We start from the raw sequence: 26,778 nt of genomic DNA on the forward strand, positions 1-26,778 counted from the left end.
TACTTTAAGCTTCAGCTACTCATTTTAGGTCTTCTTTTGATAAATGTAAAAAGGCACTATTCATTCATAAATGAGGTGAAAGGCTATGTAGGTGCCCCAAACTGAAATACTGGGGTCATACTTTTCCATAAATGACTAACCCCATGTTACCAGCATTACTCTACTGTATATACAGTATACTACACATCATTGAGTTTATTTTGTATACACTGTTAACGCATTGAAATGATTTGGGATTTGTTCAAGATAAAGACAACTAAACCTGCTGCAATGAGCCCAAGTGAACAGGGGACAATTACCTAAAGGGAGACACCGTACTCATCAAAGATGCAGTACACTCACACTTGGCACATCAGGTCAGTGTTTTTATAAATTATGAATAAGCCAGGTCAGAGGAGGAGAGTTTAAAGAGAAGAGGCATTACTCAAATGTTGTTTTTTACCTTTATTTAACTAGGCAAGTCAGTTAAGAACAAATTCTTATTTACAATGACAGCCTACCAGGGAACAGTGGGTTAACTGCCTTGTTCACGGGCAGAATGACAGACTTATACCTTGTCAGCTCAGGGATTCGACCGAGCAACCTTTCAGTTACTGGCCCAAAGCTCTAACCACTAGGCTACCTGCTTTGCCACTGACAGAGAACAAGGCTGTGTTGAGGCCGGAGTTACCTCTACAGTTTAGCACTGAGAACAACTTATTTTTTCTGACCGAGTCTCCACTCAGGTTCCAGAGCATCAATAATACACTGCAGCAGCTCAGGTTTCACATAGATAGACAGGGCCAAGGCTCAAATGGGGGGGGGGTCCCTTATCTGTTAACACTGAAGCACGCCAACACGTTTACCTTGCAGCAACCTCTGTAATATACACAACACAGGAGCAGCTTGATTTCAGTTGATTTTCATTCACTAGCCCATTTGAGATGTGCATATCTATAACACATGCATGTAACCACAAAGCAGTTACTTTGTAATATGTTATTACACAAGAGAAAGTATGTCACATAAACAGTATCGCATACGTCAAGGTGTAACATTTTACTCTGTCGTACACTTCAATCTCAGAACACTTAGTGAAGACTCCAAAATTTCCTTGAGAAAAAAATATAGAACTAATAGTTTGAGGACAAGTGAAAACGCATCCATATACTGCTGGAGATAGGGCAGACAGTTTGATCCGAATGAAAGATACCGTGAGAAAACGGCTGAGTAGAGGTCTTTCATTCAATAGAGTCTTTCTTCACAAAATATGCAGCCCTTTATGAGACCGTCTGTCATTCAAACTGGTGGCTTTTTCCTATTTCTGGAAGCTGGGTCCTTGCTGGTGGGTATCACTCAGTGCAGCTGCATGGTAAGTAGGGTTGCAAAATTCCAGTAACTTTGGCAAAATACCCAGGTTTGACATAAATCCCATTTGGAAAATTCCCAGATTTTCTGATTATTCCACACGGATTCCAGGAAAGTCTTCGTAAACCTGGGAATCATGGGAAAGTTACCATAATTGTGCAACCCTGCTGGAGAAGTGAGGAGAGCTACTGTGCGGGCAGAGGGATGCCCCTGGGGTCTGTGACTTGGCCTTCCTGTAAGTTCTTCACCAGCTGTGCCAACCAGCGTTTGGTGGTGGTGTCGTCTTTCAAGACCTGGGCAAACGTGGTATCTTTAAGCTGGTCTGGTAGACACTGACGGAGGGCCTCTCGGGCTCTGGTGTGGGGGCAGAGGTGAGAAAAACAAAGTCATGTTAGTTATGATAGTGAGTAAGTCACTATCAGCAGAATCTATTATCTATCCAGATAAGACCATGACCACATCCACTGTTTTCAGTGTCCAACATAATTTCCCCAATATGGTTTTTTAGTAATTCCTTGAAAATTGTTTCAAAAACACTGAAGGAATGAACGCAGGCTAAATGAGACAAGCAACAGCGGGTCGAAGAGTTGATTTCAATACCTGGAGTTGTCTGACAGGCGTAGGTAACAGCGGACAACATGTTTCAAAAGACGAGCAGAGGGCTCTTTGGAGAGCTGAAGAACCATTTTGCCCTGAAAGAGAGACAAAAAAATATATATATTTTTTTTAATTTTTTTAAAAATTATTCAGGAGGCAACCAGTGTCTAGAAAAGTATATTTTGAATATTGGTTAACCTTGAACTTACAAGTATCATGGCCACATGGGAGAAGCGTTCATACGTTTGGCAAATGTATGCCAGCCCTGTGTCATCAAGTAGGATTTTCTGTAGTATAAAAGTTGCTACCTGTCGGACAAAAAAATTAGGATTGAAATTAGTGATGCACCGATATGACATTTTTGTCCAATACCTATATTTGATATTTTCCATGCAAAAAAATAAAAACAATACCAATTTTAGCGGCCTTTTAAGCATTCTAGTACAGTTAAATAGTTAACACACACACATGGACGCAGCAGTCTAAGCCACTGCATCTCAGTGCAAGAGGCGTCACTACAATCCCTGGTTCGAATCCAGGCTGTATCACATCCGACCGTGTTTGGGAGTCCCATAGGGCGGGGCACAATTGGCCCAGCGTCATCCGGGTTTGGCCGGGATAGGCCGTCATTGTAAATAATAATGTTCTTAACGGACTTGCCTAGTTAAATAAAAGGTTACACACACAAACCAAAATGTTATTTTGGTGGCATTTACGTAGGTCCCTATTACCAGTAAAACATAATCAAAACCAATTTATTTCACTTACTTGCTGTGCTGTTTCGTTGTTCACTTGTTTCATTCTCCACTTGTTTCATTCTCAACAAGGATTTCTATGGAACGCCGTTTGGGTCTTTGCGTGTCAAAAAAGATACGCGTCAAATAACACTATTTGAAATTTCAAATAACATGACGTAATCTGTTTCTGTAGCTATAGTTAGCTTGCTAACTATTTAGCTAGGTGTCATCTAAAATAGCCCTAATTTATGAGACCGTTCTTATTTGATTAATGGTGATCAGACCCATCTATGTGAAGCCAACCACAATAAGGATTAGCCACAATAGTGGACTTTGTGGTTAGCCTTCAAAATAAAAGTATGGCATAATGCAAATTAATATAAATTGTATCACTGCCAATGTCATACTTTTATATTGAAGGAAAACTGCAAATTCCACTATTGTGCCTAATCCTTATTGTGGCTAGCTTCACGACACATAACCTGGTCCGGTCGAGCCTCACTAGCCAGATAAAGCTAGCTGGCTGCTTACAACGTTAGCTTTGGGAAACAGGGTTAAGTATCTAGCTAGCTATTTATTTTCATGAACTGAAGTTCAATTTCAATAGGCGAACAACAAGTGGCAACCTAGCTAATACTTACTCACAAGGATTCCTAAATCATAGCTAAGAATAATAGTAGTTTCTACTGGTCATTGTTTTCAGGCTGGTTGTATTGGTGCTAGCTAGGTACCAAGCTAAAGTTAGCTACCCCAGAAGTTGTGGTCGAACAAATTATGCTTTATTACAAACGCGGTATTGTAAACACATCGTTCGTGGCCAGTGTGTGCAGACTTTTTTTGTACAACTTTGACAGTGTATTTTTTTTTTCACACGCAAAGACCCAAACAGCATTCCATAGTATGTATGTCGTGAAGCTAATAGCAGTGACGCTATTACTGTGTAACTATGGTAGGGCAACATCTGAAAAATAGCGCACTTGGTAGTGTGTACCGGTGCTCGACCAGTCGGCGAATGCCAACATTACCCACGGCAGAGAACGGTTGATTGTCAAGGGCAATGAATGCCATTATCTTGTCTTTAATGGATTTCGCCTTTGAGTTGTCTCGCTTAAATTGTCTTACTCTTTCAATTGACTGCTCGATCCACACAGTAGACATTGCGGGCTAGGTTAGGAATGCTGTGTTGCACGTGTAGCGCAAAAATGGACATGGCGTTATTACGTCATATTATATGTGTTATGTGTTATATATGTGTGCACCGTAGCTTTGACATCGGTTTTTAACGTCGGCGTTAAACTAGACATCGGGGTGATGCCGATGTTGGCATTTTAGCTAATATTGGCCGATTTCGATATGTTCACCGATAAATCGTGCATCCCTAGTTGAAATACATTTATCTTTAGAGACAGCGTGCGAGAGACAGAGATCAGCTCAACGTAATTGAAGACTAACCACTACTGGGAAAATTGGAAAATGCTAAACAAACAACAACACTAAGAATTATCTATCCAAAATGGAGAGGTATGGGTAAACCACTTCTCCAATCTATTTGGCTTTATAACAAAGAACAGCAAAAACATATACATGATCAAATCTTATAATCAGCTATTAAAAGACTACCAGAACCCACTGGATTCTCAAATTACCTTGAATGAACTACAGGACAAAATAAAAACCCTCCAACCCAAAAAGGCCTGTGGTGTTGATAGTATCCTCAATGAAATGATAAAATATACAGACAAATTCCAATTGGCTATACTAAAACTCTTTAACATCAACCTTAGCGCTGGCATACCCCCAATATTTGGAACCAAGGACTGATCACCCCAATCCACAAAAGTGGAGACAAATTTGACCCCAAAAACTACAGTGGGATATGCGTCAACAGCAACCTTGGGAAAATCCTATATATTTATCATTAACAGCAGACTCATACATTTCCTCAGTGAAAACAATGGACTGAGAAAATGTCAAACTGTCTTTTTACCAAATTATCGTACGACAGACCACGTATTCACCCTGCACACCCTAATTGACAAACAAACCAAAACAAAAAAGGCAAAGTCTTCCCATGCTTTGTTGCCTTCGACTCAACTTGGCATGAGGTGGTGTTGGGGGAAAAACATACAACATTATAAAATCCATGTACACAAACAAAAATTGTGCGGTTAAAATAGGCCAAAAAAACAAATTTCTTCCCACAGGGCCGTGGGGTGAGACAGGGACGCAGCTTAAGCCCCACCCTTTTCAACATATATATCAACGAATTGGCGAGGGCACTAGAACAGTCTGCCTCACGCGGCCTCACCCTACTAGAATCTGAAGTCAAATGTCTACTGTTTGCTGATGATCTGGTGCTTCTGTCACCAACCAAGGAAGGCCTACAGCAGCACATAGATCTTCTGCACAGATTCTGCCAGACCTGGGCCCGGACAGTAAATCTCAGTAAGACCAAAATAATGGTGTTCCAAAAAAGGTACAGTCACCAGGACCACAAATACAAATTCCATCTAGACACAGTTGCCCTAGAACACAAAAAAATATACATACCTTGGCCTAAACATCAGCACCACAGGTAACTTCCACAAAGCTGGAGACGATCTGAGAGACAAGGCAAGAAGGGCATTCTATGCCATCAAAAGGAAAGTAAAATTTGACATACCAATTAGGATCTGGCTAAAAAAATACTTGAATCAGTTATAGAACCCTTTGCCCTTTATGGTTGTGAGGTCTGGGGTCCGCTCACCAACCAAGAATTTACAAAATTGGACAAACACCAAATTCAGACTGCATGCAGAATTCTGCAAAAATATCGTCCTTGTACAACATAAAACACCAAATAATGCATGCAGAGCAGGCCAATACCCGCAAATGATCAAAATCCAGAAAAGAGCTGTTCAATTATACAACCACCTAAAAGGAAGCGGTTCCCAAACCTTCCATAACAAAGCCATCACCTGGGGCTCTGCTCACAAACACAAACAGACCCCACAGAGCCCCAGGCCAGCAACACAATTAGACCCAACCAAATCATGAGAAAACAAAAAGATAAGTATTGCCAATGTGTCAAGTATTTAACAAAAAAACAGCGCAAACTAGAATGCTATTTGGCCCTAAAAAAGAGAGTACACAGTGGCAGAATACCTGACCGCTGTGACTAACCCAAACTTAAGGAAAGCTTTGACTATGTACAGACTCAGTGAGCAGAGCCTTGCTATTGAGAAAGGCAGACCTGGCTCTCAAGAGAAGACAGGCTATGAGCTAGAGGTCGACAGATTAATCGGAATTAATTAGGGCCGATTTCAAGTTTTCATTACAATCAGAAATCGGTATTTTTGGAAACCCTTTTTTTTTTTTACACCTTTATTTAACTTGACAAGTCAGTTAAGAACACATTCTTATTTTCAATGACGGCCTAGGAACGGTGGGTTAACTGCCTTGTTCAGGGGCAGAACGACAGATTTTTACCTTGTCAGCTCGGGGATTTAATTTTGCAACCTTACGGTTAACTAGTCCAACGCTCTAGTCCAACCACCTGCCTGCCTTACATTGCATCCACGAGGAGCCTGCCTGTTACGCGAATGCAGTAGGAAGCCATGGTAAGTTGCTACCTAGCATTAAACTTCTTATAAAAAACAATCAATCAATCAATCATAATCACTAGTTAACTACACATGGTTGATGATATTACTAGTTTATCTAGCGTGTCCTGCATTGCATATAATCGATGCGGTGCGCATTCGTGAAAAAGGACTGTTGTTGCTCCAACGTGTACCTAACCATAAACATCAATGGCTTTCTTAAAATCAATACACAAGTATATATTTTTAAATCTGCATATTTACTTAATATTGCCTGCTAACATGAATTTCTTTTAACTAGGAAAATTGTGTCACTTCTCTTGCAACAGAGTCAGGGTATATGCAGCAGTTTGGGCCGCCTGGCTCGTTGCGAACTGTGTGAAGACTATTTCTTCCTAACAAAGACAGCCAACTTCGACAAACGGGGGATGATTTAACAAAAGCGCATTTGCAAAAAAAGCACAATCTTTGCACGAAAGAAAAAACACGTTTTGTTTTCGAGATGATAGTTTCCGGATTCGACCATATTAATTATCAAAGGCTTGTATTTCTGTGTGTTATTATGTTATAATTAAGTCTATGATTTGATAGAGCAGTCTGACTGAGCGATGGTAGGCACCAGCAGGCTCGTAAGCATTCATTCAAACAGCACTTTAGTGAGTTTTGCCAGCAGCTATTCGCAATGCTTCAAGCATTGCGCTGTTTATGACTTCAAGCCTATCAACTCACGAGATTAGGCTGATGTAACCGATGTGAAATGACTAGCTTATTAGCGGGGTGCGCGCTAATAGTGTTTCAAACGTCACTCGCTCTGAGACTTGGAGTAGTTGTTCCCCTTGCTCTGCATGGGTAACGCTGCTTCGAGGGTGGCTGTTGTCGATGTGTTCCTGGTTCGAGCCCAGGTAGGGGCGAGGAGAGGGACGGAAGCTATACTGTGACACTGGCAATACTATAGTGCCTATAAGAGCATCCAAGAGTCAAAGGTACAGTGGGGCAAAAAAGTATTTAGTCAGCCACCAATTGTGCAAGTTCTCCTACTTAAAGAGATGAGAGAGGCCTGTAATTTTCATCATAGGTACACTTCAACTATGACAGACAAAATGAGGGAAACAAATCCAGAAGATCACATTGTAGGATTTTTAATGAATTTATTTGCAAATTATGGTGGAAAATAAGTATTTGGTCACCTACAAACAAGCAAGATTTCTGGCTCTCACAGACCTGTAACTTCTTCTTTAAGAGGCTCCTCTGTCCTCCACTCGTTATCAGTATAAAAGACACCTGTCCACAACCTCAAACAGTCACACTCCAAACTCCACTATGGCCAAAACCAAAGAGCTGTCAAAGGACACCAGAAACAAAATTGTAGACCTGCACCCGGCTGGGAAGACTGAATCTGCAATAGGTAAGCAGCTTGGTTTGAAGAAATCAACTGTGGGAGCAATTATTAGGAAATGGAAGGCATACAAGACCACTGAAAATCTCCCTCGATCTGGGGCTCCATGCAAGATCTCACCACGTGGGTTCAAAATGATCACAAGAATGGTGAGCAAAAATCCCAGAACCACACGGGGGGACCTAGTGAATGACCTGCAGAGAGCTGGGACCAAAGTAACAAAGCCTACAATCAGCAAGGGCATTGAAGATGAAACGTGGCTGGGTCTTTCAGCATGACAATGATCCCAAACACACCGCCCGGGCAACGAAGGAGTGGCTTCGTAAGAAGCATTTCAAGGTCCTGGAGTGGCCTAGCCAGTCTCCAGATCTCAACCCCATAGAAAATCTTTGGAGTGAGTTGAGGGTCCGTGTTGACCAGCAACAGCCCCAAAACATCACTGCTCTAGAGGAGATCTGCATGGAGGAATGGGCAAAAATACCAGCAACAGTGTGTGAAAACCTTGTGAAGACTTACAGAAAACGTTTGACCTCTGTCATTGCCAACAAAGGGTATATAACAAAGTATTGAGATAAGTATTTTGTCAATTACAAAAGTGTATTTTCCACCGTAATTGGCAATTAAATTCATAAAAAATCCTACAATGTGATTTTCTGGATTTTTTCCCCCTCATCTGTCATAGTTGAAGTGTACCTATGATGAAAATTACAGGCCTCTCATCTTTTTAAGTCGGAGAACTTGCACAATTGGTGGCTGACTAAATACTTTTTTGCCCCACTGTATATGAAATACAAATGGTATAGAGAGAAATAGTCCTATAATTCCTATAATAACTACAACCTAAAACTTCTTACCTGGAAATATAGAAGACTCATGTTAAAAGCACCACCAGCTTTCATATGTTCTCATGTTCTGAGCAAGGAACTTAAACGTAAGCTTTTTTACATGGCACATATTGCACTTTTAATTTATTCTCCAACACTTTGTTTTTGCATTATTTAAACCAAATTGAACTTGTTTCATTATTTATTTGAGGCTAAATTGATTTTATTGATGTATTATATTAAGTTAAAATAAGTGTTCATTCAGTATTGTTGTAATTGTCATTATTACAAATAAAAACATATTTTTATTTATTTTTATTAAAAAATAATAATAATCGGCATCGGCTTTTTTGGTCCTCCAATAATCGGTATCGGCATTGAAAAATCATAATCGGTCGACCTCTAACAGAGAGAGCTACAGAGAGAGAGAGGGAGCTACAGAGCGAGAGAGAGCTACAGAACAAGAGCGCTACAGAGCGAGAGATACCGTTTTGGAAAGCTCACTGCCAGACTCCATTATGCGAAGGCACAGGGGAATGATTTCTGTCGTCAACAGGAAGTTGATCACTTCCTGCTCATCTGTTTTGACCAAGGCACCTGCCAATCAAACAGGAACAAGTTATAGAGAAACATACATGACACATACTGTATTGTCAAAGTAATTGGATAATTTCATTACTTAGGCAATGACAACATCAGAGAGTGAGATAGAGAGAAGAAAAGACAGAGACAAGGCATCATAGCAATAGAAGCACAAAAATGATATTTACCGATGACTCCTAGGCTGGTGAGTCGGAGGTACTCAAATGGTCGTGTTTTGCTGACAGTGTGTAAAAAGGGGTACAGGAATAGAGGAATGTGTGCTGCCAGAAATGCCGATCTGTGAATAACAACAGTACACATTTCACATCATATAGAAGAAAATACACTGACTGTTTTGGATAAGTGCACTGTTCAATTCAATCATGATGAGAGAGAAATCAAGGGACCCACCTTGTCTCTGGATGAGAGGCCACGCATTGCAGAAGTGCTAATGCATTGCATACTCTGTTGGACTGGTGAGCGGTGAGGGTTGGGGGGTTTATTGAGGGGTAGATGTTGACTATTTCCTATTTATGAAAGAGTATGAAGCGGGTCATCATCAAGTTTAGAGCCACACTCACAGAGGAAAACCATGCTCCATCTTGCTGGAGACTGGCCAGTTAGTGTCGTCCACAATCTTACCTGCAGGAGAGCAGCTATAGTCCCACAGGAGTGCCATAGCATTGGAGCCAAATCTGGCACGGACTCCCGTTTTTTACTGAGCTCGAGCAGGGCATTCTCGCGGGTCTCTGGGCTGGACAGCTCGTTGATCCACTGGTAGATCTTTTCCCTATCCACTTGGGCCAGAGCCGTGGTTACAGCCTGTTTTACAGGAGAGGTGGACACATTGAGCTAAATTGATATAGTGTTTGAATTAACAACAGGGCTAGCAATGGGTTTCTAGCCACCTTCATGAATGAATGAGTTAGCTAGGTAGCTAGCTGGCTGGCTACCGAAAGGTAGCTAACAACTGTCAACAACAATATGTCAATTCACGTTACTGTCATGGATACAGTAACTTTCTCCCAAATAGTTCGCCACCATAGTTAGCTACCATAACTAGCTCATTCAAATGCATGTATTATCCAAACAGTTTACCACAAGAGGTGTTCGAAACATCTTTGTAACACGTTTAGCATTAGCTAGCTAATAGCAACTCTACTGGCCAAAGTCAGGACAGTAATTGGCCTTGTGCTAGCAAAAATAAATTTGAAAAAGCCTTGTGTAAGCTCTCGTTAACCTAGCTAGATAACGGTTGCAAGCTAGCAATATCGTGTGTGTACTTACTGCTCCTGTAGCCAGCATTCTATGCAGCGCTTGGATATTTTAGAAAAACGTTTCGTAAAATATAAAAATATGTTTCTGTTGTGAAAACAGACAACGAATCTCGCGAGAGCGCAACTGCGTTCAACCTTTCAACTCAGACGTGCCTCAAGTGATCCGCTGGGAAAGTTTCGTGACTATTTCCGCCTTTTTCTGTTTTGGACCAGACTTCAATATTAAGCACTTGTTGGACATTGCAGCCGACAGTGGGCGACTCCCGAATGACAGATCTACAAATAATGATTATTATTTGTAGATAATTCAATCAGTCGGGATCCCGAGTGGCGCAGCGGTCTAAGGCACTGCATATCAGTGCTAGTGGCGTCACTACAGACCCTGTTTCGATTCCAGGCTGTATCATAACCGGCCGTGTTTGGGAGTCTCATATGGTGGCGCACAATTGTCCCAGAGTTGTCCTGGTTAGGGTTTGGCTGGTGTAGGCCGTCATTGTAAATAAGAATTTGTGCTTAATTAAGTGACTTGCCTAGTTAAATAAAGGTTACATTTGAAAAAAGTCACAATTTACCTATAATGCTTCATGGATTTGAAGCTCTCCAACACGGCCAAAATAATGAAATTCATATTTTCGATATGCTACCTCTTATCTAATTATATAGGAATTTGTGGAGTACTTTACATCTACTGGTGTATTTCATGGTTGTCATTTTTGTGCGTTTTGACTTTGAGGCCCATAAAAAAAGGGTGTTGATCCACATTCTCTCAACTGAGCCACACTCCCATTACTACATGCATAAATATAAACCTTAGCTACATTGATAATAACAGAGTGGTAGTTTTTGATACTATTCATTTTATTTATACTCACAATTGTGAAGTGTGTACATAACATGAACACCCTTTTCCGGATGATCTGCATCCTACATATTGAGCAACTAAAGTTTGAGTTGATCACAGAGTGAAACAAGAAGTTAGACTTTCATTTTATTTCAACAATGATCTGTTTTTATTCATAGGCATTGAAGTTCATGTATGCCAATAGGACCAGGTAGTAGGAGGAGTGTTCCACTGCACCAATAAATGCTCAAATATTTGTCTGTTTAGTGCCCAGTTCTAAAAAAGCAGCTCAATCCATCCAGATCCCCTCTGCAGCATTACTCATTAACCAGTCCAGCCAACTGTATTTGTTTGTTTTGGGGGAGGATGATGTGATGCAACCATAGACAGGTGTTCATTAATTGATGTTAGTTAATCCTTCAACAGTTGGCTAGAACACAGTCCCTAGCACAGAAAAAGGTTTCTGAAACACTGGGCTGGATAGCACAGCCTATAGCCTCAGTGGTTGCATCTTCAGCGTAACAAAACCAAAGCAGTAGGATACATCTTGTATAAAAACAAACTAGTTGACCTGTCAATGTGGATAATAAGAATTGGCCTGCTTGACTGCTACTTAGCTGAGTAATGCTTTGATCACCTAGATCAATGCTGACTGCTGAGTATGTTTGACCATTATAGACTTTTTAATCCTTTGGATCAAAGTTCACAGAGGCTATAAAAGAGTCACTACTGCCATAGCTAATAATAACCAACATGAAGCTTTTTGATTCAGATTTAAGAAATCCTATTGGTGATGGTGCATATTTTGTGTACTATTTAGGAAACAGTGTTACTGGTACCAAAATGTTCAGAAACTCTGCATACCATAAATACAAGAGATGAATACACAATGAATGCAATATCGTAATGCAGCGGTGGGGCTAGATCTGTGCACCACTTCACATTTCAATCATAATTATTGAAATTGACATCTCTGATCCTGAGATCTCATCTAATAGGACTTAGCCAAGTGTTTACTATGGCTGTGGTGAGAACGCAGAGGTAACAGCTAGAGTGGAGAGTTCACCAGCTATCCGTCTGTCAGCTTGGATACTTCCTTTGATCATACTGGATTTATTCCTTCACCCTTCGCATCTGGTGCTCCAGTATTTAAGTCTAACCTATGGTGAATCAGGGATTTGTGTCTGTGAATGTTGCATGGGAGGCTGGCACCATCCGCACCAGGTCCTGGTAAATATTAGACTAGAGCAGCCTGGGAATCACTGCCAGCTGCCCTAGATAAGAGGACAATAGAGCAAGTTAATGATTCAACCAGCGTTACAGATGGACAGACTGCTTAAATGTCCCGTTTGGGGATGAAAAGACAGACTGGATGGGTTGGTGTGTGCTCGTGGAGCAGAGAAAAAGGGGGAATAAACGTATGCCTTAAATTGGTCTGATTCTTTGTCTCGGATTACCCGACTCTGTGATTATTACGCATCATGGCTAAGCTGGTGGAGTGTGTGCCCAACTTCTCCGAGGGCCGGAACAAAAAGGTGAGTAGGCATGGGAGATACAGAAAGTGGATTACCTGTTGGCACAGCAGAAGGAAACCGTTAGTAGTGGTCTGGTGTGATTAACACAACACACATGGTAGCTTTATATTGGTCATGTAAGAAAACTTTCTGTCTGAAACATCGATCTTGATTACCAATAAAAAAAATATTTTACATTTTTCTACATTTACAGTGCCTTGCGAAAGTATTCGGCCCCCTTGAACTTTGCGATGTTTTGCCACATTTCAGGCTGCAAACATAAAGATATAAAACTGTATTTTTTTGTGAAGAATCAACAACAAGTGGGGAACAATCATGAAGTGGAACGACATTTATTGGATATTTCAAACTTTTTTAACAAATCAAAAACTGAAAAATTGGGCGTGCAAAATTATTCAGCCCCTTTACTTTCAGTGCAGCAAACTCTCTCCAGAAGTTCAGTGAGGATCTCTGAATGATCCAATGTTGACCTAAATGACTAATGATGATAAATACAATCCACTAGTGTGTAATCAAGTCTCCGTATAAATGCACCTGCACTGTGATAGTCTCAGAGGTCCGTTAAAAGCGCAGAGAGCATCATGAAGAACAAGAAACACACCAGGCAGGTCCGAGATACTGTTGTGAAGAAGTTTAAAGCCGGATTTGGATACAAAAAGATTTCCCAAGCTTTAAACATCCCAAGGAGCACTGTGCAAGCGATAATATTGAAATGGAAGGAGTATCAGACCACTGCAAATCTACCAAGACCTGCCGTCCCTCTAAACTTTCAGCTCATACAAGGAGAAGACTGATCAAAGATGCAGCCAAGAGGCCCATGATCACTCTGGATGAACTGCAGAGATCTACAGCTGAGGTGGGAGACTCTGTCCATAGGACAACAATCAGTCGTATATTGCACAAATCTGGCCTTTATGGAAGAGTGGCAAGAAGAAAGCCATTTCTTAAAGATATCCATAAAAAGTGTTGTTTAAAGTTTGCCACAAGCCACCTGGGAGACACACCAAACATGTGGAAGAAGGTGCTCCGGTCAGATGAAACCAAAATTGAACTTTTTGGCAACAATGCAAAACGTTATGTTTGGCGTAAAAGCAACACAGCTGAACACACCATCCCCACTGTCAAACATGGTGGTGGCAGCATCATGGTTTGGGCCTGCTTTTCTTCAGCAGGGACAGGGAAGATGGTTAAAATTGATGGGAAGAAGGATGGAGCCAAATACAGGACCATTCTGGAAGAAAACCTGATGGAGTCTGCAAAAGACCTGAGACTGGGACAGAGATTTGTCTTCCAACAAGACAATGATCCAAAACATAAAGCAAAATCTACAATGGAATGGTTCAAAAATAAACATATCCAGGTGTTAGAATGGCCAAGTCAAAGTCCAGACCTGAATCCAATCGAGAATCTGTGGAAAGAACTGAAAACTGCTGTTCACAAATGCTCTCCATCCAACCTCACTGAGCTCGAGCTGTTTTGCAAGGAGGAATGGGAAAAAATGTCAGTCTCTCGATGTGCAAAACTGATAGAGACATACCCCAAGCGACTTACAGCTGTAATCGCAGCAAAAGGTGGCGCTACAAAGTATTAACTTAAGGGGCCTGAATAATTTTGCACGCCCAATTTTTCAGTTTTTGATTTGTTAAAAAAGTTTGAAATATCCAATAAATGTCGTTCCACTTCATGATTGTGTCCCACTTGTTGTTGATTCTTCACAAAAAAATACAGTTTTATATCTTTATGTTTGAAGCCTGAAATGTGGCAAAAGGACGCAAAGTTCAAGGGGGCCGAATACTTTCGCAAGGCACTGTACATATTTATATTTATGAATCAAGGGGGCTCATGGAGACTGTGAATACCTAAGCAAACAAACAAGCCAATTCCAAACGATTTTACAGAATAATCTCAATCCTGAATGTGATCTCGAGATACAAACAAAATGTTTTCTGAAAATGTTTTAAGAGTCAATCTGACTTGCTTCCAGGTGATTGATGCAATCGCAGAGGCCATTTCCAGCACGGAGGGATGCAGTCTACTCGACGTGGACCCTGGATCCTCCACCAACCGTACAGTCTACAGCTTCGTAGGCTCGCCACAGGCTGTGGTGGAGGGTGCATTGAACGCTGCACGCACTGCCTTCCCACTCATTGATATGACCAAACACTCAGGTAGGAGATAAAGAGTAAGAGCTAAAAAAGAGAGATAGAAACTGTTGACCCCTCACATGACTTAGTCAAACAGTTACGCTACCATTCAAAGTCTGGGGTCACTTAGAAATGTCCTTCTTTTTGAAAGAAAAGCACATTTTTTTGTCCATTAAAATAACATCAAATTGATCAGAAATACAGTGTAGACATTGTTAATGTTGTAAATTACTATTGTAGCCGGAAACGGCAGATTTTTTATGGAATATCTACATAGGCGTACTGAGGCCCATTATCAGCAACCATCACTACTGTGTTCCAATAGCAGGTTGTGTTAGCTAATTCAATTTTATCATAGCTAATCCAAGTTTATCACTAATTTATCATTGGAAAACCCTTGCAATTATGTTAGCACAGCTGAAAACTGTTGTGCTGATTAAAGAAGCAATACAACAGCGCAAACTGGTTCTGACCAGAATAGAAAGAGTGGGAGGACCCGGTGCACAACTGAGCAAGAGGACAAGAACATTAGAGTGTCTAGTTTGAGAAACAGACATCTCACAAGTCCTCCACTGGCAGCTTCATTAAATAGTGCCCGCAAAACACCCGTCTCATCATCAACAGTGAAGAGGCAACTCTGGGATGCTGGCCTTCTAGGCAGAGTTCCTCTGTCCAGTGTCTGTGTTATTTTGCTCATCTTAATCTTTTGATCTTATTGGCCAGTCTGAGATAGGCTTTTTCTTTGCAACTCTGCCTCGAAGACCAGCATCCCAGAGTCGCCTCTTCGCTGTTGATGTTGAGACTGGTGTTTTGTGGGTACCATTTAATGAAGCTGCCAGTTGAGGACTTGTGAGGAGTATGTTTCTCAAACTAGACACTCTAATGTACTAGTCCTCTTGATCAGTTGTGCACCGGGGCCTCCCACTCCTCTTTCTATTCTGGTTAGAGCCAGTTTGCTCTGTTCTGTGAATGGAGCAGTACGCAGCGCTGTACGTGATCTTCAGTTTCTTGGCAATTTCTCACATGGAATAGCCTTCATTTCTCAGAATAAGAATAGACTGACGAGTTTCAGAAGAAAGTTCTTTGTTTCTGGCCATTTCGAGCCTGTAATCGAACCCACAAATGCTGACGCTCCAGATACTCAACTAGTCTGAAGAAGGTCAGTTTTATGGCTTCTTTAATCAGCACAACAGTTTTCATCTGTGCTAACATAATTGCAAAAGGGTTTTCCAATGATCAATTAGCCTTTTAAAATTATAAACTTGGACTAGCTAACACAACGTGCCATTGGAACACAAGAGTGATGATGGTTGCTGATAAAAAATCTACCTTTTCCAGCTACAATAGTCATTTACAACATTAACAATGTCTACACTGTATTTCTGATCAATTTGATGTTATTTCAATGGACAGAAAAATGTGCTTTAATTTCAAAAACAAGGACATTTCAAAGTGACCCCAACATTTTGAAGGGTAGTGTATGTTCAAAGGCCATAGTTCAGAAATACCGCAACTCCTCTCCACCTCACTTAAAGTGCAAATATGGTGTGGCTAAGTACTGTTGATAAGTTGTTTAGTGTGTTTAGTGGAATAATATGTACGTTTGTTGTAGGGGAGCATCCTCGGATGGGCGCCATGGACGTGTGTCCCTTCATCCCTGTCCAGAATGTCACAATGGAGGACTGTGTCAACTGTGCCAACATTTTTGCCCAGCACTTAACAGATGTGATGCATGTACCTGGTAGGTTTTCCTCTCTGACCTATTGACCTATAGTTAACATATTGGCCATTTACTTTGCTGTAGACAAAGCCACAAGGTCAGTTTCAGTGCAGTGCCCCTTGGTTCTGTGTATTCTTTCCCATATGGTATTGCACACAAAAAGCCACATACAGGTGAATAAGACACGTTGTCGTTTCTCCATAGTGTATCTTTATGGAGAAGCAGCGAGGAAAGAGAACAGGAGATCTCTTCCCTCTGTCCGGGCAGGAGAGTATGAGGCCTTGTCTGAGAAAGTGAGTTTGACCTAACTTTATTGTATTCATACCCTATGGGCAACATTTCCTTCATTGTATAAGAGAATAGAGCAGCGAAAAATAAGCTAAAAATCAAAGGCAGTACTTTCACTACTTTCAGTTACAGTGGGGCAAAAAAGTATTTATTCAGCCACCAATTGTGCAAGTTCTCCCACTTAAAAAGATGAGAGAAGCCTGTAATTTTCCTCATAGGTACACTTCAACTATGACTGACAAAATGAGAGAAAAAATCCAGAAAATCACATTGTAGGATTTTTTATGAATTTATTTGCAAATTTATGGTGGAAAATAGGTATTTGGTCACCTACAAACAAGCAAGATTTCTGGCTCTCACAGACCTGTAACTTCTTCTTTAAGAGGCTCCTCTGTCCTCCACTCGTTACCTGTATTAATGGCACCTGTTTGAACTTATTTTCTCATTTTGTCTGTCATAGTTGAAGTGTACCTATGATGGAAATTACAGGCCTCTCTCATCTTTTTAAGTGGGAGAACTTGCACAATTGGTGGCTGATTAAATACTTTTTTGCCCCACTGTATCTGCTTGCTCTGCCCTCATATACAGTTGAAGTCAGAAGTTTACATACACCTTAGCCAAATACATTTAAACTCAGTTTTTCACAATTCCTGACATAGAATCCTAGTAAAAATCTCTGTCTTAGGTCAGTTAGACTCACCACTTTATTTTAAGAATGTGAAATGCCAGAAGAATAGTAGACTGAAAGATTTATTTCAGCTTTTATTTCTTTCATCACATTCCCAGTGGGTCAAATCAAATCAAATTTATTTATATAGCCCTTCGTACATCAGCTGATATCTCAAAGTGCTGTACAGAAACCCAGCCTAAAACCCCAAACAGCAAGCAATGCAGGTGTAGAAGCACGGTGGCTAGGAAAAACTCCCTAGAAAGGCCAAAACCTAGGAAGAAACCTAGAGAGGAACCAGGCTATGTGGGGTGGCCAGTCCTCTTCTGGCTGTGCCGGGTGGAGATTATAACAGAACATGGCCAAGATGTTCAAATGTTCATAAATGACCAGCATGGTCGAATAATAATAAGGCAGAACAGTTGAAACTGGAGCAGCAGCACGGCCAGGTGGACCGGGGACAGCAAGGAGTCATCATGTCAGGTAGTCCTGGGGCATGGTCCTAGGGCTCAGGTCCTCCAAGAGAGAGAAAGAAAGAGAGAAAGAGAAAATTAGAGAGAGCACACTTAAATTCACACAGGACACCGAATAGGACAGGAGAAGTACTCCAGATATAACAAACTGACCCTAGCCCCCCGACACATAAACTACTGCAGCATAAATACTGGAGGCTGAGACAGGAGGGGGCAGGAGACACTGTAGCCCCATCCAAGGACACCCCCGGACAGGGCCAAACAGGAAGGATATAACCCCACCCACTTTGCCAAAGCACAGCCCCCACACCACTAGAGGGATATCTTCAACCACCAACAGAAGGTCAGAAGGTTACATACACTCAATTAGTATTTGGTAGCATTGCCTTTAAATTGTTTAACTTGGGTCAAATGCCTTTGCCACAATAAGTTGGGTGAATTTTGGCCCATTCCTCCTGACAGAGCTGGTGTACCTGAGTCAGGTTTGTAGGCCTCCTTGCTCACACATGCTTTTTCAGTTCTGCCCACACATTTTCTAAAGGATTGAGGTCAGGGCTTTCTGATGGCCATTCCAATACCTTGACTTTGTTGTCTTAAATACCTTTTGCCACAACTTTGGAAGTATTCTTGGAGTCATTGTCCATTTGGAAGACGCATTTGCGACCAAGCTTCAACTTCCTGACTGATGTCTTGAGATGTGGCTTCAATATATCCACATCATTTTCTTTCTTCATCATGCCATCTATCTCTGAAGTGCACCAGTCCTTCCTGCAGCAAAGCACCCCCACAACATGATGCTGCCACCCCCGTGCGTCACGGTTGGGATGGTGTTCTTCGACTTGCAAGCCTCACCCTTTTTCCTTGAAACATAACGATGGTCATTATGGCCAAACAGTTCTATTTTTGTTTCAGCAGACCAGAGGACATTTCTCAAAAAAGTATGATCTTTGTCCCCATGTGCAGTTGCAAACCGTAGTCTAGCTTTTTTATGGCGGTTTTGGAGCAGTGGCTTCTTCCTTGCTGAGTGGCCTTTCAGGTTATGTCGATATAGGACTCGTTTTTTACTGTGGATATAGATACTTTTGTACCTGTTTCCTCCAGCATCTTCACAAGTTCCTTTGCTGTTGTTCTGGGATTGATTTGCATTTTTCTCACCAAAGTACATTCATCTCTAGGAGACAGAACGCATCTCCTTCCTGAGCGATATGACGGCTGCGTGGTCCCATGGTGTTTATAGTTGCGTACTATTGTTTGTACAGATGAACGTGGTACCTTCTGCCGTTTGGAAATTGCTCCTAAGGATGAATCAGACTTGTGGAGGTCTACAAATATTTTTCTGAGGTCTTGGCTGATTTCTTTAGATTTTCCCATGATGTCAAGCAAAGAGTTTGAAAGTAGGCCTTGAAATTCATCCACAGGTACACCTCCAATTGACTCAAATTATGTCAATTAGCCTATCAGAAGCTTCTAAATCCATGACATCATTGTCTGGAATTTTACAAGCTGTTTAAAGCCACAGTCAACTTAGTGTTTGTAAGCTTTTGACCCACTGGAATTGTGATACAGTGAATTTTAAGTGAAATAATCTGTCTGTAAACAATTGTTGGAAAAATTACTTGTGTCATGAACTAAGTAGATGTTCTAACCGAATTGCCAAAACTATAGTTTGTTAGCAAGAAATGTGTGGAGTGGTTGAAGAACGAGTTTTAATGACTCCAAACTAACTGTATGTAAACTTCCGACTTCAACTCTATATCCTCACATTGAAGTGTTTTACAATTTTGTTTTTAAGACAACCAGGGATACACGTGGAACACAAAACAGGTTGACATAAACAGTTGCATTCATGAGTTTTATTGTCAACAAAAAATAAGGTCCACCAAGCAAAAACATGATAAAAACGTTTTTTATAAGAATGCTGTAAGTACAGATTGTTTGCTCAGTGGGAAATTAATAATTAGTCAGTGACAACTATGTGGAGTTTGGTGTTTGTGACAGCAACTATGTGGAGTTTGGTGTTTGTGACAGCAACTATGTAGAGTTTGGTGTTTGTGACAGCAACTATGTGAGCTTTTTACAGTATTATACACAATGTGCAATAATTGTGTATGATTTTCTATGTAGAAGATCCCTTACCTTTCTAATGACTCTTGTGTGGCTTGTGAGCGTCATAGAGCAAAGCTCATGAGAGTCTTAGCTTTTCATACTGGGGTCATATTAGTTTGTAGCTCAAACCGTTCAGACTTTACAGATGTTTTTTGTGAGAATAACCATTTTCTGGATCCGCCTTTGTCTCATTAACACTGCTCAACCCCCAGGCTAATGTTTGGTATTGGCTGATGCAGAAGAAATAGACGAATCCAATAAAAACATTTTTTTTAAAGTCTGTAGCTCAAACACACAATGTTTAAAGGGGGTTGGAAGCACTAAATGATGCCGATGTGTCTATTGTTCTCAGTTGAAGAGGACAGAGTGGGCTCCTGACTATGGCCCTGCCACCTTCGTGGCCTCCTGGGGAGCTACAGTAGCAGGGGCTCGCAAATTCCTGGTTGCCTACAACATTAACCTCCTCAGCACCAAGGAACAAGCCCATCGGATCGCACTAGATATCCGGGAAAAAGGCAGAAGCAAAGACCAGGTAGGGTAGGCTCGCTACTGTCCGTCTTGATCGCCCAATGTCAGAGATGAATGACACACGGCTACTTTGGCTTTGGAAGAGATTCCTCTCATTTTTACAAGACATAATTTTTTTCCTCTTCTTTATAACTGACGCTGAACTAATAAACGTCTATTTTTGAGTCATATGCCTTGTCTGCTTCCAAAGAGAGTAACATGATTGATTTGTATTATAGCCGGGTCTGATGAAGAAGGTGCAGGGAATGGGATGGTACCTGGAAGAGGCGAACATAGCCCAGGTGTCCACCAACATCCTGGACTTTGAGCTGACGCCCGTCCACACTGTTTACGAAGAGATCTGCAGTGCGGCCAAAGTAAGGAGCTACCACAACAACAACAACCACAGCTGAAAACAGCACTGCATTATTGTACACAACCCTCTCACTGATCTGGTGGTTTGAACCAGTGACATAAGGGCAGCTAATAATGTCAACAAGTTGAGCCAATTTGACACCTCTCCTTCCTTCCTCTTCTCCCCAGGACCTGAACCTGCCAGTGGTGGGCTCTGAGATTGTAGGCCTCATACCTCTGAGAGCCGTGCTGGACTGTGCTGACTTCTACATCCAGAGAGACAGGCTCTTCATTGTGGAGGAGGAGCACAAAGTCCGCCTGGTCATCAGTAAACTTGGGCTTGATTCACTTGGGCCTTTCGTCCCCAAAGAGAGAATCATAGAGTGAGTGCCAATGAGTGCACTATTTCCATGGCCTATGGGACTTTTCCATTCTAGTCATTCAAATCTATTTCTATGGTTGTGACTCTAGGTACATGGTGGAGAGGACTGAGGAGGACAAGCGTTTGGTGTCTCTGTCTCTGCAGCAGTTTGTCCGCAGCGTGGGAGCCAGAACCGCTGCTCCGGGAGGAGGGTCAGTCTCTGCTGCCGTCGCTGCAATGGTACAACCATCTTTAATATCATGTAGATGACTATATTCCCCGTATGACCTTGCCCAGCACATAGGAATAAACCAATATAAAGTATGTACAATACAAGGAGGAGTCAAAGGTGTGTGTGTGTGTGTGTGTGTGTGTGTGTGTGTGTGTGTGTGTGTGTGTGTGTGTGTGTGTGTGTGTGTGTGTGTGCATTTCAGGGGGCTGCTCTGGGAGCCATGGTGGGTCAGATGACCTATGGGAAGAGGCAGTTTGATAGCCTGGACAGCATCATGAGGAGACTCATCCCTCCCTTCCATCAGGCCATGAATGAACTGCTGGTCATGGTGGACGCAGACTCCAAGGCGTTCAGTCGCTATATGGTGAGAGGGAAACATATCATGATTAAACCAGATTGAAGCCTTCAGTCTGGGTTAACCGGGCTAGGGAAAGCAGGAACTATACCGGGAAAAACTAGACTGAAATCCTAACGGAATATTTTTCACTATTGTTTCACTTTACTCCGTTTCAGAGCATATTCAGATTGGATTCCAGGCTAAGAAAAAAAGACTTAGCTAAACTTATGCTTTGAATTTTTTTGGGGAAAAATAAATGTTTTATTGTCACATACACCGGATAGGTGCAGTGAAATGTGTTGTTTTACAGGGTCAGCCATGGTAATACGGAGCCCCTGGAACAAATTAGGTTTAAGGGCCCTTGCTCAAGGGCACATCGACAGATTTTTCACCTTGCCGGCTCGGGCATTCGAACCAGCGACCTTTCGAATACTGCCCCAACGCAGTAACTGCTGGGCTACCTGCTGCTCGTTGCGACACAACCTGATGCGACCCTGCCCAGCCTTTTAGCTAAGCAGAGAGTCATACAAAATATGATGAATATTTCTTCTGATGATAAAAGTTCAAGTGAAGAACGAGTGATAAAAGCTGTTTTTGTTTCTTGTAAATGCTTACTTTGGAGGTTCGAACCAAGGTATGATCTTGATGTTTGCTGTCTTGTGGCTTTGCTATGAAAATGTAGTGGAATGTAATCTTTTAGTGGAAAAGGAGTGTCGATATAACCTTCAAGGCACAAAGAAGAGTTTAGTACAACTATCTAGATCTTTTTGACTCTGCCAATGAACCTGTCAATGAATCACTTCCACCTAGCCTCACATACTAGTCATAGTTTGTTGCATTTTCACCACAGGTTGTGGTGATGCCATTGTTGAATTTTGTTGAAGGCTGATGGTATTACACTACGTGTTTAACTGTGATGTGAGAATAAATGTGGCTTGTATAGGCTTTGCTGACACTGTATGCAGTTACTCCTGTTTTATAAGGTTTAACTTTCTCGTTTTCAGGCTGCATTGAAGATGCCAAGGAACACATCAGATGAAGTCAAAAGGTGATTGCCATGCTACAATATATGGCACTTCTGTCGAATCCAAGATGTCAGAGAAGCATGTCAGTAAAGTAGATGTGTAATTACACACACACACACACACACACACACACACACACACACACACACACACACACACACACACACACACACACACACACACACACACACACACACACACACACACACACACACACACACACACACACACACGTTGGAACTATTTTAAACCATCTTTACTTCAGGTTGACATCTATGGAAACTCATTACTGTACATTCTCCAGTATCCCGCCGTCACCTGTCTTCACACGTCACCTCCTTTTACCTGGCAAGCAACCTGGCCCATCCCTGTAACCACATAAAGCAGGCTTTCCCAAAGAAGACTGGTTTACTGTAGTTCCTTTACTGCCAGCTCATCTAGTCTAACAGTACGTAAGGTGTAGTCTTGTAGTCATGGTCATGGTGTAGTCTTGTCATGCTTCAAATCTATCTCACCTCTCTGCGCTTCCTCTTTCCTACACCTTATACCTATCCCCACGCCTAATCCTGCCACTGCCCCTACCCTGGTCTTGCTTCTGACCTGCCTCTTCCCCTATTCCTACCTACTTCTGCCTTCCCATTACCCCTACCCCTGTTCCTGCCGCAGGAGGGAAGCTGCCATGCAGGAGGGTCTGAAGCAGGCCGTGGCGGTCCCACTGTCTCTGGCTGAAAGAGTCAACCTGCTGTGGCCTTGTCTAAAGGAAATGGTGATCTACGGAAACGTGGCCTGCAAGTCTGACCTCCAGGTACTGTATGAGGGACGGTTTCACAGTGACTGAAACCATGAACAGAGTCCCTGTCTATGGAATTTGCATTGCAACTTTGCAAGCATACCTGAGTGACTTCTATGCAGTTGTTTATTTGCTTGAGGGCAGACACCGGACATGCATACATGACTGTGGAACATTTTGTTTTGTGCCTGTCATATAAATGACGCTGGAGAGACGAAGCAGGTACGGGGAGTGAAACATTTAATATAGAACGGACATGGAACGAGACAGTAACAGTGTCAGCAAACAGGTAACACCGACAAAAAACAATCAATGCAGCAACAGGGAACAGAGCTGGGGAACTGACAAATATAGGGGAGGAAATAAACAGGTGATGAATGAGTCCAGGTGAGTCCAATATTGCTGATGCGCGTGACGAGGGGAGGCAGGTGTGCGTAATAGATGGAAGGAGTGTGAGATGCAGGGCAGCCTGGCGCCCTCAAGCGCCAGGGAGGGGAAGAGCGGGAGCAGACGTGAAAGTGCCAACTGCTTATACACACATACCACCCTACTGGTATACTGTAAAACAGCATTTCAAAATGCCAGGACACCCATAAGTGTCTCCATTAAGTATGGTTGCAAAATGTTTTCTGACAGATGCCCCAGAGCTATGACATGCATTATACTGTAGACAGCCTACAAAAACATCTTCCTTATATGGTTATTTTTCGTGGCGTTGCAGGTAGCAGCTAAAGCCCTGGAAACAGCAGTGTTTGGAGCCTACTACAACGTTGTGATCAACCTCAAGGATATCACAGATGAGTCCTTCAAAGTGACTGTAAGTTACAATGTAGCCTGTAGGTCTTTCTGACTCCAAAAGGATTCTGCCTAGGTTACAACGTCGGTAAATTAATCAAAAAATAGATTTTGGTGAGAGCCAGTGGCTTATTACATAGTTATACTCATACAATCGTGTTTTGTGTTTTGCAGACTCAACAGAGAGCATCAGCTCTGCTTACTGAGGCCAGGGAGAGTGCTAATGCAGTCCTGGATACTGCAGAGAGAAAAAAGTGAAGAAGTTACAACATTACCAAAGCATCCCCTGCTGCCTGCCTAGGCCTCAAACCAGGCTTTCACAACCATCAATCTATTGCAAATAAACTGGGTTCACATAAATACATGCTTTATCAACTACTCCTCAATGGTGCTTCTTTGCTTTGTTAGGAATTCACTAAATACTTACGTAATGTACTGTATAGCAGCAGCCTACACCAAGCCAGGATGTCACAGTGTTCTTATCCACAGCGACTTACAGGCGCAATTAGGGTTAAGTGCCTTGCTCAAGGGCACATCGGCAGATTGTTCACCTACTTAGCTCGGGGATTCAAACCAGCAACCTTTCGGTTACTGGCCCAACCTCTTCACCTCTAGGCTACCTGCCGCCCTGAATCACACGAAATAGAATAAGTACTACAAGGTTTTTTTCTTCTCTCTTCCACTTCGAACATGAAGCTAAAATGATAGAGTAGTAGTATTTGCCTCTGAATGACAAAGTGATGCGTTTCGGGATATGAACTCTGTCCATACCTGTGTAGTACAACAGGCAGGATGACATGACGGGAATTAAAGGGTGTAGTTTATCCAGTTCCTTTAAGTAAGAGAACATCCTTCACACAAGACAAAGGACAGAATCGAGAGCTGCTTACCAACCAGTTACAGGCGTGTACACTCTTCATTTAATCTGCGTTCTATGTTAACTAAAATACATGCATTATTTATTTTTGATTTCTGGCATATATTCAGTATTTGTATATCTCAAATGAGTATTCCTTATTATTTTGATTGCATGTAATGTATTGGAATAACTTTAGATTTTGAACAAGGAACTTTTGGGCAGGTTGATCTGTTTTATAAGCCTTATGATCAAACAGTGATTATAAAACGGAATCCTTTGTTGCAATTTTCTTACCAAAGTTACATATTTCATCGCCGGGACTTGAAAATGTTTGGCAGCAGCTCAGGTAAAATATCCTCACTGTTCTGTCTGCTCTATTTTGCTTAGCAGTTTTGAATGATAATTCTCCTTTTGACTGATTCTCTCTTCTACGTGGTCGTCACCCCCCAGGGTATGAAGTAGATCAGCAGAAACATCCCCAGGGGGACCAAGGGACCAGGGGCCTGTCCTCCTGGGGATAAAGACCACCACTCCGGGGGAGACGAGACCATGGTCCTCCAGAGGGTTGCTACCCCCCAGACCACAGAGGTAGAGATGGTAGAGACCACCATGGTCATGGTAGTGGTCATGGTCATGGAGAAGGCCATGGGCATCGCCACAAGAGGCACTGAAGAGTAAGAGTAATACACTTCCCTCTCAAAGTGAAATTCAGCCATGATTTTCTGAATTACCTTGACCCAATAACAATCTACAACATTCATGTATTTGACATTGTAATGTGTATAAACCCATTAAATAAACTTGCTTTCAATTGTATTTTAATCATCTGTGAAACTGATAATAATCCATTGAAGCAAACTGTTGGGCAAATTAAGTTTTCCTTAAAAGATTTAAAAGAATTATGGTGACACAAACAAGGAACTTTATCTTATGGTTAAAATATTGTGCGCTACCCTTATTTACTCAGCAGCCATGGAGCTAACATTGACATAACCCGCAATCCAAACAATGCCCTGAGGGACTTGTTTTGATGGCAACAAAGGCCAGGTTTCATAGCACAGTAAACACCCACAATGACAAAGTGATCCTGTTATACAGGCGAGAAGACAAAACTTTCTCTCACAGTCAATGAAGAAGATGTGAGAGCCGCCGACTACGTCTGTACTAGGGGCCAAACATGAAAGATTGGAAAAAAGGAAATAATTTTGAGGTAGTTTATTGGTTTGAGGAAAAAGGAAATGAAACCATTTCCAATTTTTTGTTTTGTTTTGATACAGTTGCATGGTGTTTGGTTTAAACTAGAACTACAGAATTGACAAAAACTTTCGATGGTGACCTCTGCTCTGGCTTGTTGTATAGGGACATAAGCATTTGGTACCACTCGTGATCTGTGCCTCCCTCTA

General features: G+C 41.8%; 2 protein-coding genes across 4 annotated transcripts; one reads left to right on the plus strand and one right to left on the minus strand.

The window, feature by feature from the left end:
- Nucleotides 1-222: 222 nt before the first annotated feature.
- On the minus strand, nucleotides 223-10,587 carry LOC110527522 (CCR4-NOT transcription complex subunit 9). 2 transcript variants are annotated; one of them, XM_021608853.2, is made up of 8 exons: nucleotides 10,352-10,587; nucleotides 9,707-9,886; nucleotides 9,476-9,591; nucleotides 9,253-9,362; nucleotides 8,970-9,079; nucleotides 2,154-2,252; nucleotides 1,948-2,039; nucleotides 223-1,713 (listed from the first exon to the last, which is right to left on the minus strand). In XM_021608853.2, exons 1-8 carry the CDS (start codon nucleotides 10,367-10,369, stop codon nucleotides 1,533-1,535), a joined length of 906 nt encoding a protein of 301 aa, XP_021464528.1. In that variant the 5' UTR covers nucleotides 10,370-10,587; the 3' UTR covers nucleotides 223-1,532. The 2 variants fall into 2 exon arrangements, with proteins under 2 accessions (XP_021464528.1, XP_021464529.1); XM_021608854.2 differs by having other exon boundaries at nucleotides 229-1,701; nucleotides 10,352-10,580.
- A 754-nt stretch (nucleotides 10,588-11,341) lies between these two features.
- LOC110528815 (formimidoyltransferase-cyclodeaminase-like) lies at nucleotides 11,342-24,897 on the plus strand. Of its 2 annotated transcripts, XM_036983008.1 has the most exons (13): nucleotides 11,342-12,717; nucleotides 14,702-14,885; nucleotides 16,474-16,602; nucleotides 16,786-16,874; nucleotides 20,468-20,647; nucleotides 20,862-20,999; nucleotides 21,166-21,359; nucleotides 21,448-21,577; nucleotides 21,772-21,933; nucleotides 22,911-22,954; nucleotides 23,598-23,736; nucleotides 24,443-24,538; nucleotides 24,691-24,897. In XM_036983008.1, exons 1-13 carry the CDS (start codon nucleotides 12,664-12,666, stop codon nucleotides 24,772-24,774), a joined length of 1,623 nt encoding a protein of 540 aa, XP_036838903.1. In that variant the 5' UTR covers nucleotides 11,342-12,663; the 3' UTR covers nucleotides 24,775-24,897. The 2 variants fall into 2 exon arrangements, 1 of the variants encoding a protein (XP_036838903.1); XR_005052552.1 differs by lacking the exons at nucleotides 24,443-24,538; nucleotides 24,691-24,897 and having other exon boundaries at nucleotides 22,911-23,013; nucleotides 23,598-23,730.
- Nucleotides 24,898-26,778: the final 1,881 nt, after the last annotated feature.

Source organism: Oncorhynchus mykiss, chromosome 7 (genome assembly GCF_013265735.2).
Source record: "Oncorhynchus mykiss isolate Arlee chromosome 7, USDA_OmykA_1.1, whole genome shotgun sequence".
Taxonomy (NCBI): Eukaryota; Metazoa; Chordata; class Actinopteri; order Salmoniformes; family Salmonidae; genus Oncorhynchus; species Oncorhynchus mykiss.

Excerpts from the sequence above, each read along its gene's own strand:
- LOC110527522 (XM_021608853.2), bottom strand. Across the intron at positions 2,253-8,969 it reads GCAGTGAGCTTTCCAAAACG|GTAGCAACTTTTATACTACA; the intron begins GTATCTCTCGCT and ends TTTGTCCGACAG. Across the intron at positions 2,040-2,153 it reads CCCATGTGGCCATGATACTT|GGCAAAATGGTTCTTCAGCT; the intron begins GTAAGTTCAAGG and ends TCTCTCTTTCAG.
- LOC110528815 (XM_036983008.1), top strand. The coding sequence starts at position 12,664 with ATGGCTAAGCTGGTGGAGTGTGTGCCCAACTTCTCCGAGGGCCGGAAC. Across the intron at positions 16,875-20,467 it reads ATGAGGCCTTGTCTGAGAAA|TTGAAGAGGACAGAGTGGGC; the intron begins GTGAGTTTGACC and ends TATTGTTCTCAG. Across the intron at positions 23,737-24,442 it reads CCTGCAAGTCTGACCTCCAG|GTAGCAGCTAAAGCCCTGGA; the intron begins GTACTGTATGAG and ends GTGGCGTTGCAG.